Source organism: Hypanus sabinus, chromosome 7, assembly GCF_030144855.1.
Source record: "Hypanus sabinus isolate sHypSab1 chromosome 7, sHypSab1.hap1, whole genome shotgun sequence".
NCBI lineage: Eukaryota > Metazoa > Chordata > Chondrichthyes > Myliobatiformes > Dasyatidae > Hypanus > Hypanus sabinus.
The window spans coordinates 98,233,767-98,248,108 of NC_082712.1; the positions used below are offsets into that span (position 1 = coordinate 98,233,767).

Below are 14,342 nucleotides of genomic sequence, written 5' to 3' on the forward strand. Positions count from 1 at the left end.
CCATAGACCCGAGAAAGGGCAGGGAGGTGGGGGGATGGAGAGGAGGGAGTCGGGGCCGTTCCCAGGCCCATAGACCCGAGAAAGGGCAGGGAGATGGGGGAGTGGAGAGGAGGGAGTCGGGGCCGTTCCCAGGCCCATAGACCCGAGAAAGGGCAGGGGGATGGGGGAGTGGAGAGGAGGGAGTCGGGGCCGTTCCCAGATCCATAGACCCGAGAAAGGGCAGGGAGATGGGGGGGGGGGATGGAGAGGAGGGAGTCGGGGCCGTTCCCAGATCCATAGACCCGAGAAAGAGCAGGGAGATGGGGGGGGGGGATGGAGAGGAGGGAGTCGGGGGCCGTTCCCAGGCCCATAGAACCGAGAAAGGGCAGGGAGATGGGGGGGAGGTGGAGAGGAGGGAGTCGGGGCTGTTCCCAGGCCCATAGACCCGAGAAAGGGCAGGGAGGGTGGGGGGATGGAGAGGAGGGAGTTGGGGTCGTTTCCAGGCCCATAGACCCGAGAAAGGGGTGGGGGGGTGTTGGTAGGGGAGGAGAGAGGAATTGAAGGGGGAGGGGAACAGGTGAGAGCGAAGGTCCCGAAGATCTTTTTTTTGAGGGGGGTAATCTGGGAGTTTTGCGGTGAGGGAAAGCAATAGGCCTGTAGTCTCTTTTCAGGAGGTGAAGAGGGTGGATGGGACAGAGAAGGGCGGGGTTTTTTCACTTGGGGGGCTTTGGGAGGTGTTACTTTTCTTGGGTTGGTGCAGAGAGTGAGGCCGGAGGTGTTTTGTGGAGATAGATGATGACAGGTGTGGCTGGGGGGTGTTTTAGGGAGGAAGGTGATGTCAGGAGGGGGTAAGAGAAATGGTGGTGTTTTGGAGGAGGTAGGTGTTGGGGGGGTGGTAGAGAGGATGGTCAGGGATGTTTGAAGAGGAAGATGTTGTGGGGGGGCAGGGAGGAGCTGTGAGGTGTTTTAGGGGTGAGAAGGGCCAGGAGGTAATGGGGTCGGGAGGTGTTTGTGGTTGGAGGACTTAGGGGGCTGGGAGTTATTTTGTGGTTGGGATGGGCTGAGTGAAGTTTTGGTGGCTGTTGTGATGTAGTGGTGTGATGTGAGAGTTCTGAAGGAGCAGAGAACTTGTTGAAAGGATGTGGGGAAAATGGAGGTTGCAGATCAAGCCTTTGCAGAAGACAGTTGATGTGTGGGATCGTCCATGATATGGGTGGGGAAAGCTGAGAGAGGTGACCGTTTGAAATAATAAGGCAGGGTGGGTGTGGAGGGGTGTCAGAGGACTGACTGAGAAGGGGGTTTAGATGCTCCAGGTAATGGCTGAATTTACAACATTGAGGTTGTTCTGCTTGTCTGACCAATCTGAGGCTTAATATTTGTGATTGTTTCTAACCAGGTTGCCTCTCTTTCAGATCCATTGCAGGCAGCTGGTGTGTGTGCTCAGGTGAGTGATTATATTTCTTACTGCTGTTAGAATATAACCTTTTGTTCAGTCATTGCATAGTGGTCTCTCCATCACTCGGATATATCCCTTGTCTAGGCAGGAATGAGTAAGAAAATAATCTTCAGCGTAGCCTTTACAAAGGCCACAGTCTTGGTCTGTTGACTGTGCATGGGGGAGGCTGGGTACAGTGTGGAAGCCCCTCTTTCTCCTACCCCACCTAAACAACGAAAGGGTTCCACTGATCGGCAGTGTTACTGCATCTTTTAAAGTACTTAAAGCTACTGAATATTGACTAACTGACACTAAGAATGTAAAGAGTTTTTTACTTTTATCTTTCAGTATGTATATATTTTATACTGAGTTCATTTTGTAATGGGAAAAAGAAAATTACTTGTTTATAAAATCATAAATGTCAATGGTTGCTGAAGCTTTAGTACAATTCCACTAGTGGTAAATTTGACATTGGTTTAGTGTAGTACAGTGGAAAGCTGGTCTTGCATATTCTTTACACAGTGTATTGAGGTGCAATAAGGTAAAACAACTATGATACAGGAAAAAGTTACACTTACAGATAGTGCAGTACAGGCAGTCAGTAAGGAACAACGCCCATGATGTAGATTGTAAGGTCAAAAATCCATCTTGGTGTACGAGAGGTCCATTCAAGAGTCTGATAACAATGGGATAGAAACTGTCCTTGAGCCTGCCGATGTGTGCTTTCAGGCTTTTGTATCTTGCCTGATGGGAGAGGGGCAAAGAGAATGTCTAGGTAACATTTTATTGTGAATAAAATTTATTTTGTAATGGGAAAGAAAATCTTTGGTTTCAAGTATAAAATCATATCTGGACAGGTGTTGAAGTTTTAGTACAGTTGCACCTCTTTTAGGGATTTCCTTACTTCCTGTCTTCATTGTCTTGTATCTTTGCAGCCAGCAGAGAAACGGAAGCGCACGGTGGAGGATTTCAATCAGTTCTGCAACTTTGTTCTGGCGTACACTGGATACATTCCACCGTCCAGGGAGGTGAGCCCATTAGTCCTCTCTGAGATGGACCCCTGTCCTTGCTTCAACTTGGATGTATATAAAGTTGTTTTGATTGAGTAGGGGAAAACCAGCAAAAGGAAGTAAATTCAGGAAACCCCTGAACAGAATATATTGTTCTGCTGTTAAATGCTAGTCTGTTACCTTAATCAATAAGTCACACCTTTCTTCATATACATTGGTCAGTCAATTTCTGCTTAAAATTTACAAGTACACTAGCATCTGTTGCCACTTGCAAAAAGTGCCAAGTGGTTTTCAGGTCTGTGTGGAACATAACACAGGAGGTTATGTAAATGTTGGAAATCCGGAGTAACAGATGCAAAATGCTGGAGAAACTCTGCAGATCGGGCAACGTGTATGGCAATAAATACTTGATGCTTTGGCCCGAGGCCCTTCAGCGGGACTTCATCATCAGCTTGTGTAGAGGTTGTTCTATGGCAATGCAGTGGGAGGGAAGGAGTACAAGCTGGCAGATGATGGGTGAGACCAGTGAGGGGGGAGGTGGAGGAAAGGGAAGGAGGGGCACCCACCCACCTTCCCCCTCACTGGTCTCACCCATCATGTGCCAGCTTGTACTTCCCTTGCCCCTCCTGTTCTGGTTTCTTCCTCCTATCTTTCCAGTCTTGATGGAGGGTCTCAGCCAGAAAGATTTAACTGTTTATTCCTCTCCATAGATGCCTGACCTGCTGAGTTCCCCCAGCGTTTTGTGTGTGCGTTGCACAAGTTGAGTGTTTGTATCCTGCGAAGGATTGTAATGGAATGGTTACAAAAACACACAAGACTTACAGGAAAGAACAATTACTAGAGTAGGGAGAGAGAAACTTGTTCTGTTTCTTAAAAACAAAGGGGCATACGTACATTTCACTTTTGAATAATATTATGGAAGCTTATTTAATTTTGGGATTTTCATAAGCTGAATATTAATCTGGGGGTGGCCTGTAGCAGATTGAAACTGATCACAGTGTGGGTGCATCAGGGACTGTTGCTGGGAAGAACATAGAATACTTGAGCACAATTCAGACCCACTAGCCTTTTAACCTACTTTTAGGTTAATCCTACATAGCTTTCCATTTTTCTTTCATCCACGAGCCTACCTAACAGTCTCTTAAAGTATTCACCTCTACCACCCAACCTGGCAGCAAGTTCCATCCAATCATCTTATTATGTCCTCTCATATTAGTCATTTCCAGCCTGGAAAGAGGTGCTGTCTGTCCACTAACTATCCTCTTATCTTCTATGTCACCTCTCGTCCTCTTTTGCTCCAAAGAGAAAAGCTCTAGGTCGCTGAACATTCGCTCTCAAGACAGCTCTCTAGTCCTGACAGCATCCTGTGTGAAAAGACCTACCTCTGACATCCCCTCTGAATTTTCCTCCAGTCGTCTTAAAATTATGCCCCCTGGTATTTGCCATTTCCGCCTTGCCATTTATACACCTCTATTGGGTCGCCCCTCATTCTCCTTAGTTCCAAAGAGAAAAGCCTCAGCTTACTCAACTTTACCTCGTAAGGCATGCAGCATCCTGGTAAATCACTCTGCACCCCCTTTGAAGCTTCCACATCCTTACTGTAATGAGGTGACCAGAACCAAGCACAATATTCCAAATGTGATCTAACCAAGGTTTTATAGAGCTGCAACATTACCTTGCAGCTATTGAACTCAATCCCCCAACTAATAAAGGCCAATGTACTATATACCTTCTTAATAGCCCTTATGTGGCAAATTTGAGGGATCTGTGGATGTAAACCTCAAGATCCCTTGTTGTTCTGTCCTGCCATTAGCCCTGTGTTCTGCCTTCTAATTGTTAGATAGTCAGCTGTGGTGTTTTGAATGGAAGAACAGAACTGAAGGACTGAACGGCTTTTTTTACTTGTTCTCAATGTGTGCACATTTGAGAAGGGGGCAGTCAATAAAACTTTGATTCTGTAACATTGTAAATTCAGTTTGCATTTTAAACTTGCAGGAATGTGAATGGACACAATCCAGTTCAAATTCACCCCTCAGGACTGAGAGTGTGGTGGACAGCGACAGCTGGGATTCCACTCAATCTATTGACTTTGACACTATCCAGAACTTTGTAAAGAAGGCAAAGTCCTCCAAGGGGAACGGCTTCCACCGGCTGAAGTCGGACGGCGTGCTGCTTGACAGGCTGAAGCTGAAGGATGCCCTCTACCCCCCTCCGGCAGCAGAGAAGAAAAAGGAGCGGAAGGGCAAGAGATGGAGCCTGGAGGCAGAGCCACAACAGAGGGGCCTAGACGGGGAGAAGTCTGGCTTCGCCCGCATCAAGAGAAGCAAGAAGCGGAAGCTGAAAAATGAGAGAACCGAGAAAAAGATCAAGAGCTCCCAGAGCGAGACGGACTCTGACGAGGAGGTGGTGAAGGCAGACTTCCTCTCCGAGCCTCTGAGACCCGCTGCTGAGGTGGCTTACACCAAAAACTGTAAAATGGAAATCGAAGAATGCCTCAGCATGGGAAATAGTCATGATGGGGAGACCAGCTCCAGCGAGGGTGAACCACGCATAATGGATGAGGACATTATGGTGGAATCAGGTCAGTTTTGACTATTTTGTCATCTGGTTCTGAGGTTGAATTTGCAGCCCCTTTAGCCCTGATATTTCATTGGAGGTGAGGGAGAAGTTGCCCTATCTCTGAGTTTGTGTGCAAGATTTCTTTTTCTTTTTAACAAGATTTACACAGTGCAACACATACATCTCAACATAACTTGTGTGCATTCATATATTGTAATAAAATTGATCAAAATGTTATAGCATAACACAAAGGTATACCATTCTGTAATCAAAAATTTAAAGATAAGTCCTACATCATAAAAGAAATTTTTTATATTAAAAAAAGTCAACCCCCTACCAACTACCAAAGAAAAAAGCTGATGGATGACAATGGATAATTAGGAAAAAAAAGACATATTCACTTAAGAATAGAAGATAAAAATATACATAAGTCTGTGCACTGTTAAACTTTATAAATTGGAAAAGTAATTTAGGAAAGGTCCCCAGATATCATAAAAAGATTGTTTCGTATTTAAGACTGAGCAGCAGATCTTTTCTAAATTTAAATAAGACATAATATCACATAGCTATTGAAGATGTGTAGGAGGAGTAGACTCCTTCCATTTAAGCAAGATTGCTTTTCTTGCTAAAAAAGGTAAAAACTAAAACCTGTAGGTTAGGAGTATTTAAAGTTATATCTTAATTTGCAATAATACCAAACAAGGCAGTAAGGTGATTTAGGTCAAATTGGACCCTAAAAAGTTGTGAGAAGGTATGAAAAATACTTCCCGCCAAAACGTTTCAATTTTAGGGCAAAACCAAAACATATGAATTAAAGGGGCATCAGCAGAGTTGCATTTATTACAAAGTGGAGAAACATTTGGGTAAAAACTGGACAGCTTCTGTTTAGAAATGTAAGCTCTATGAACCACTTTAAATTGTAGAAGAGAATGACAAGCACAGAAAGATGATTTATTAACCCGCTTAAGAATTTTATTCCATCTATCATCAGAAATATGACAATTTAGGTCATCCTCCCAAGCTTTTATTTTATCTAAAAATTCTTGTCTAGAATCAATCAACAAGTTATAGATACCGGTAATAGAACCATTAACAAAAGGTTTTAAACTTAAAAGATCGTCCAGTAAACTTTTATCAGGACCTATAGGAAAATTAGTTAATTGGAAATGTAAAAAATCTCTAATTTGAAGGTATCTGTAAAAATGTGTTTTTGGCAGTGCATATTTATTTGACAATTGGTCAAATGAAGCAAGGGATCCTGGGATAAACAGGTCCCAAAAACACTTAATACCTAGTTCATCCCAATCTTTAAAGACTTCGGCAGTCATGGAAGGGATAAAAAAATAATTAAGGAGAATGGGAGATGATGATGAAAAGCTCACTAAACCAAAAAATTTCCTAAATTGAGCCCAAATCCTTAAAGTTTGCTTAATTCTGTTATTTTATTTGTTGAAAAAGAAGAGTATGATCCAAGAAGAGAGACAATAGAGGAATTTTTTACAGAATTAACTTCTAAGGAGACCATGATAGGCAATCTTTACGATAAATACAATAGGACCAGAAAGTAAAATTCCTTATATTGGCAGCCCGATAGTAAAACCTAAAATTAGGTAGGGCTAGTCCACCCATCTCTTTATTTCTTTGTAGGTAAACTTTACTTAAACGAGCTTGTTTATTATTCCAAATATAAGATGTTAAAATTGAATCTTAAAGAATCAAAGTACGTCTTGGGAATAAAAATAGGTAAGGCCTGAAAAAGATATAAAAATTTAGGAAGAATCTTCCATTTTAATCAAATTAATTTGGCCAATTGTGGATAAAGAAAGAGGGGACCATTTAGAAAGTGTCTTTTTCACATAATTCAATAAGGGGTTTAAGTTTTCTTTAAATAAATTCTTCAATTTTTTGTAATTGATTTACCTAGATATGTAAATTGACTTGTAACAACTTTGAATGGAAATTTGGCATTTGATGACATTAGGTCATTTAAAGGAAATAGCTCACTTTTATGTAGGTTCAGCTTATCCTGAAAAAGAACAAAACTGGGAAATTAAAGAAAGAACCAAAGGTAAAGAAGTTTCAGTGATGGAGATAAAAAGTAAAATATCATTAGCGTATAATGAAATTTTATGAAACATACCTTCCCTTAGTATACCACAAATGTCCTTAGATTCTCGAAATGCTATTGCTAAGGGTTCTATAGCTAAAGCAAAAAGTAAAGGACTAAGAGGGCAACCTTGTCTAGTTCCCCGCTGTAATTTAAAGGGCTTAGAAATTTAGTAATAACCTGAGCGGTAGGAGACAAGTAGATTAATTTAACCCAACGAATAAAATTAGGCCCAAAATTAAACTTTTCTAAGGTCTTAAAAGATAATTCAATCCTATCAAAGGCTTTTTCTGCTTCTAAGGATAATCTGATCTTTTTTTTTTGCAAGATTGACGACTCCCCAGTCCAGAGCTGTGAAAAAGACCTTTGAATCTCTAGAGCATCTCTCACAGCCTTATGGTCACCCTAAAGATAATGAGCTTTCAAGTTGGCTGTAGAAAAGAGCAAACAGTATTTCCCATCGTACTGAGTCGATGGTGTGGTCCAGGGTGTTGCCAAGTGAGTCCTGAAGAAGTGTCTCAGCTCAATGTCGACTGTTTATTCCTCTCCATAGATGCTGTCTGACCTGCTGAATTCCTCCAGTAATTTGTGTGAGTTCTCCAGGATGATACTAACTAATTGAATAGGTCAGTCATTTCATTGGGCAGAATTTGGTTGTTAATTATTTTTATTTATTTAGAGATACAGCACATTAACAGGCCCTTCTGGCCCAACGAGCCCACACCGCCCAATTAACCTGCTAAACCATATGTCCTTGGAATTTGGGGGGAATCTGGAGCACCTGGAGGAAACCCACATGATCCTGGGGAGAAGGTACAAACTCCTTACAGACAGCAGTGGGAATTGAACCCGGGTCACTGGTGCTGTAATAGTGTTAAGCTCACCGCTGGGCTACAGTTAAGTCTGCTAAACAACTGTAATCACGTTCAATGGAAATCACATCACAAAGTGAACTCTGGTCGCTGTCCAATAGGTTAGGCTGCACTGCTGGAGATGGAAACAGATGACTTTTCAGTGTGGCCGTCAGAACCAGGAAAGTTCAGAATGGGCACATTCTAACTTGTAGAGAAGAGAAGCGAGTAGGGAGAACAAAGGGGGTGTCTGTTAGAAGTTGAGTCCACCGGAAAACAAATAGGGCCAATTGCTGGTTGGATTAGTAAGGTGCCCAGTCTTGAGAAGGTGTAAATAGATGGGAAATGTGGAGGAGTCAAAAGAAGGCCAATCTGTCAGGTTCAGAAGCAGCATTTACTGAAAAGCTGTTGTAGATACTGTCTGGAAAAACATACAGCAGTAGTGAAATAATTAATATAATTTTGGTTTTCTCCTGCTTTCCCAAAGCCCGACCTTTCCTTTTCTAATTTCCCCTGATAAATGTTAACTTTTTTTTGGGGGGGGGTGGGGGTTGATTAACTAAAAGCGTAAAACTTAGACCATAAAACATAGAAGCAGAAATAGCCAATTGGTCTATCGAGTCTGCTGTGCCATTTCATCAAGGCAGCTTTATTTTTCCCCTCAATTCTATTCTCCTGCCTTTTCCCCGTAACCTTTGGTACCCTTACTAATCAAGAATCTAATAATTTCCACAGATTCACCACCCTCCAGCTAAGGAAATTCTTCCTCATCTGAAGGGACGTCCTTCTGAGGCTATGCCCTTTGGTCCTAACTCTCACTGTATTAGAAACATCCTCTCCATTCATGTCCACCCTATCCAGACCTCTCAGTATTCTGTAGCTTTCAGTGAGCTTCTGCCCCACACACCCCTCCACCATCACTTTCTAAATTCAAGTACAGCCCCAGAGCCATCAAATCAAATTCTCCTCATATGTTAACCTTTTCATTCCTGTTTCGTTCTCGTGAACCTTTCCTGAACTCTCTTCGATGCAAGCACATCTTTCTTGATTTTTGGGGCCCAACCTCCTCTCAGTCCTCCAATTGTAGTCTGACCAGTACCTTATAAAGCTTCAGCATTGCATCTTTGCTCTTACATTCTAGTCCTCAAAATGAATGTTGGCGTACCATTAAGATAGAGGAACAGAATTTGGCCATATTCTCTCCATTTAGAAAACTCAACCCTTTCATTTCTACCAATGTGCATGACCATACATTTTCTGACATTGTATTCTATCTACCATTTATTTGCCCTTCTCCAAATCAAAGTCCTTTTATAGCCTCTGTACTTCCTCAAAACTACCTGCCGCTCCACCTATTTTCATATCATCTGCAGACATTGCAACAAAGCCATCAATTCTATCATCCAAATCATTGACATATAACATTGGTCAATGGTCCCAAAGCAGACCCCTGTGGATCACCATTAGTTGTCGGCAGCCAGTCAGAAAAGGCTCTCTTTATTCTTACTCTTTGCCGGCTGCCAATCAGCCACTGCTTTATCCATACTAGAAGCTATCTTGTAATACTATGTTCATAGCTTGTGAAAACAGCCTGGTGTGTGGCACCCTGTGAAAGGCCTTTTGAAAATCCAAGTACACAACATCAACCAATTCTCCTTTGTCTATCCTATTTCTTCAAAGAATTCTATCAGATTTTGCAGGCAAGATTTTCTCTATTTTATCATGTCTATTATTATATTATTTTGCCTATTTTATCATGTGCTTGCAAGTACCTCAAAACCATGTCCTTAACAATCAACTCTCAACATCTTCCCAACCACTGAGGTGAGACTAACTGGCCTGTAGGTTTGTTTTTTCTGCCTCTCTCCCTTGAAAAGTGGAGTGACGTTTGCAATTTTCCAGCTTTCCAGAATCTAGTGATTCTTGAAGGGTTATTATTAAAGCCTCCGTGATCTCTTTAGCCACCTTTCAGAACTCTGGTGTGTGCACCATTTAGTCTAGGTGACTTTCAGACCTTTCAGTTTCCCAGAACCTTCTCTATAGTAATGGTAACTTCACACACTACATGCCCCAACACCTGGAACTTCCACCATACTGCTGGTGTCTTCCACAATGAAGAATGATGCAAAATACTTATTCAGTTCATCCACTATTTCATTCTCCCCATAACTACCTCTCCAGTATTGTTTTCCAGCGGTCCAATATTCACTCTCGCTTCTTTAATACTCTTATGTATCTAAATAAACTTTTGGTATCCTATTTAATATCATTGGCTACCTTACTTTTGTATTCCATCTTTAACTTGATGACTTTTTTAGTTGTCTTCTGTTGGTTTTTAAAAGCTTCCCAATCTTATAACTTCCAAATAATTTTTGCTCCATTATATGCCCTCTCTTTGGCTTTAATGTTGGCTTAAATTGTTAACCACGGTTCTGTCTTTCTTTTAGAATACTTCTTCCTCTTTGGGATGTATATATCCTGTGCTTCTGAATTCCTGCTTTTGCTGCTCTGCCAGTGGTTTTTTTCCCAATCAGTTCTGGCCAACTCCTCTCTTATGCCTCTGTAATTCCCTTTACTCCACTATGATACTGACACATCTGACTTTACCTTCTCGTATTTCAGAGTGAATTTGATCATATTATGATTATGTGGTGACCCACTTTCTGCGCAGGCGAACCGGCTCACAAATAACCAGCGCGTGGTATTTGGTAATGCACTTCTGATGTCATTTCCGCCCGGAGAGGATGGGCCCTAGGGATTTAAATATCAGCACCGCGAAGTTTGAATAAACTAGTCTCAAAACGACTTACAGACTGCATGTCCTTATTTCAGCACTGTGTGTAGCACATCGCTACAGTGGTGACCCTGACGGTCCAAACAGGATGTGGACCAAAGATGACTGACTTTTCATCTGTTCACGCAGTTTCGCTCAAACTGCCGACTTTCTGGACGCTGCGACCATGTGTGTGGTTTAGCCAAGCAGAAGCCCAGTTCCAGATTTGGCAGCTATCCTCTGATTCCACGCGTTACTACCACGTGGTGAGCGCCCTTGACCAGCAGACGGCTGCCCAGGTTGCGGATTTCATACAGTCACCCCCGGAAGAAGGCAAATATGAAGCATTCAAAGCGCTGCTCATTGGGACCTTTGGTCTCTCATGGCGTGAGCGAGGTGCCCGCCTACTTCACCTGGATGGTTTGGGAGACAGACTGCCGTCAGCATTGATGAACGAGATGCTGTCCCTGGCTGACAGACACAAGCCCTGCCTCATGTTCAAGCTAGCGTTCCTGGAGCAACTGCCTGAGGACATACATCTGCTGCTGGCTGACGCAGATTTCAGCTACCCCCGGAAGGTGGCGGCCCGGGCAGACGTGTTGTGGAAAGCCAAGAGGGAGAGCCGTCGGTCAGATTACCAGGCCAAGCGCCCAACGGCGGACCAGACCAGGCCCAGCAGGGGGGCGCACAACACAGAGGCAGGAGTGAGGAGGCCAGTGAACAGTGGTGTTTCTACCACCAGCGGTGGGGCACAAAAGCCCGCCGTTGTCGCCCGCCCTGCAAAGGCCAGGGCCAGCTGCTGCTAATGACTATGGCGGCTGGCCACCAGGACAGCATAGTGTATGTCTAGGACAAACAGTCGGGACGCTGCTTCTTGGTCGACACCGGAGCAGAGATCAGTGTTTTGCCCCCGACGGAGTACGACACCCGCAACAGGAAGCCAGGACCCACCCTGAGGGCCGCAAACGGCAGCACGATACGGACCTATGGCACCCGCACAGTGCAGCTGGAGTTCGGTGCCAGCCGGTTCACGTGGGTCTTCACACCTGGGGGCGGACTTCTTGTGAGCTCACAGCCTGCTGGTTGACTTGCAAGGGAAAAGACTGGTACATGCCGACACTTTCCAGACATTCTCCCTGGGTGAAGCCAAGTTACCGGCCCCACACCTGGACTCCATCACGCTGTCGGACAACGAATTCACCAGAATCCTGGCGGACTTCCCATCGATTCTGGGACCACAGTTCATGGCAACCATGCCCAGACACGGGGTTCAGCACCACATTCAGACCCAGGGACCACGTTCGCGCACAAAGGCTCCCCCCGAGAAAGCTCCGCCTGGCGAAGGAGGAGTTCAAGAGGATGGAGGACTTGGGGATCACACGGCGGTCCGACAGCCCATGGGCCTCCCCCTGCACATGGTGCCCAAAGCAGCTGGGGGTTGGAGACCATGCAGCGAGTACCACAGACTGAACGAGGCTACAACTCCAGACTGCTACCCCATGCTGCACATACAGGACTTTGCAGCAAACCTGCAAGGGGCAAGAATCTTTTTCAAAGTAGACCTCGTCTGGGGATACCATCAAATCCCGGTGCACCCTGAAGACATCCCCAAAACAGCACTCATCACCATGTTCGGCCTGTTCGAGTTCCTCCGAATGCCGCAAAGATGTTCCAGCGGCTAATGGATGCAGTGGGACACGACCTGGACTTTGCGTTCATCTATTTGGACGACATCCTTATAGCCAGCAGTAGTCAGGAGCATCTGTCCCACCTCCGCCAGCTCTACTCCCGCCCAAGTGATTTCGGCCTCACAATCAACCCGGCCAAATGCCAGTTCGGTCTCGATTCCATTGACTTCCTGGGCCACAGGATTACCAAAGACGGGGCAACACCTCTGCCCGCCAAGGTAGATGTGATCTGCCACTTTGCCCAGCCTAACATGGTCAAAGGCCTGCAGGAGTTCGTTGGTATGGTGAACTTCTACCACCGTTTCCTCCCCTCAGCAGCCCGTATCATGCGCCCTTTGTACACCCTGATGTCGGGTAAAGGCAAGGACATTACTTGGGACGAGGATGCCGCAGCCGCTTTCGTTAAAGCCAAGGAAGCCTTGGCAGATGCCACGATGCTGGTGCACCCCAGAACGGACGTTCTGACCGCCCTCACGGTGGACGCATCCGACACAGCAGTCGGTGGGGTGCTGGAGCAGCTCATCGAGGGGTGCTGGCAACCCCTGGCGTTCTTCAGCAAGCACCTACGACCACCCAAACTCAAGTACAGTGCTTTCGACCGGGAGCTGTTGGCACTGTATCTGGCAATCCAGCATTTCAGGTACTTCTTGGAAGGCAGGCCGTTCGCCACGTTCTTGGACCACAAACCGTTGACCTTCGCGTTCACAAAACTGTCCGATCCCTGGTCGGCTCACCAGCAGCGACATCTGTCCTACATCTCCGAGTACACGACGGGCGTCCAGCATGTCTTGGGGAAGACGCATTCTCCAGACCAGCTGTCCAGGCTCTGTCCCTAGGGGTGGACTATGCAGCACTGGCGGAGGCACAGCAGGCAGACAACGAGATACCCAGCTACAGGACTGCAGTCTCGGGTTTGCAGCTGCAAGACTTTCTTGTAGGCCCAGGTGAGAGGACCCTCCTGTGCGACGTGGCTACGGGCCAACCTCGCCCCATCGTCCCGGCAGCCTGGTTTGGCACACCCATCTATCAGGACAACCATCCGGCTGGTCTCCAGCAAGTCCGCATGGCATGGACTTCGCAAGCAGATCAGTGACTGGGCCAGAACTTGCGCGCAATGCCAAACAGCCAAGGTGCAGCGGCACACTAAAGCCCCGCCGCAGCAGTTTGAACCCACCCACCGGAGGTTCGACCACATTCATGTGGATATCGTGGACCCCCTACCAGTGTCCCGAGGAGCGCGGTACCTCCTAACTATGGTAGACCGGTTCACGAGGTGGCCAGAGGCGGTCCCGCTCACCGACACATCTGCCGATTCCTGTGCCCGAGCACTGATTGCAACCTGGGTAGCACGCTTCGGGGTACCGGCCCACATTACCTCCGACAGAGGCGCCCAGTTCGCCTCCAGCCTGGGGTCGGCTGTGGCCAGCCTGTTGGGAACACAGCTGCACCACACAACTGCCAACCACCCACAGTCGAACGGACTGGTGGAACGCTTCCACCGTCACTTGAAGTCGGCTCTCATGGCCCGCCTGAGAGGACCTAACTGGGTGGACGAGCTTCCCTGGGTCCTGCTTGGAATTTGTACAGCGCCCAAAGAGGATCTGCACGCCTTGTCGGCCGAGTTGGTGTACGGCGCACCCCTGGCTGTCCCAGGAGAGTTCATACCAGCCCCAAGGGGGCAAGAGGAAGAACCCGCAGCAATCCTGGACAGGCTATATGAAAGGCAACCTGTCCCCCGTACCAACTTGACAGCACGGACTGACCCCAACCCATGTACCCAAAGACCTGCAGAACTGTAAGTTTGTGTTTGTATGAAGGGGCGGACACCGGGCACCGCTACAGTGGCCGTGCGAGAGGCCGCTCAGGGTGATCAACAACAATGGGTCCACGTAAGTTCTGGACATTGGGTGGGGGGGGGGGGGGAAGAGGAGGTTTTCATG

General features: G+C 46.1%; 1 protein-coding gene across 5 annotated transcripts in view; it reads left to right on the plus strand.

The window, feature by feature from the left end:
• The window catches only part of LOC132397039 (PHD finger protein 23-like), a 56,038-nt gene that overhangs the window by 14,775 nt on the left and 26,921 nt on the right, over window positions 1-14,342 (plus strand). For 4 of the 5 annotated variants that reach the window (XM_059975271.1, XM_059975272.1, XM_059975275.1 and 1 more), the window contains exons 2-4: window positions 1,392-1,423; window positions 2,350-2,442; window positions 4,420-5,005. In XM_059975271.1, coding sequence (XP_059831254.1) covers window positions 1,392-1,423; window positions 2,350-2,442; window positions 4,420-5,005 — 711 coding nt within the window. Of the gene's footprint in view, window positions 1-1,391; window positions 1,424-2,349; window positions 2,443-4,419; window positions 5,006-10,773; window positions 10,901-14,342 lie in introns of those variants that run through there. The other variant, XM_059975274.1, reaches the window with a different exon arrangement.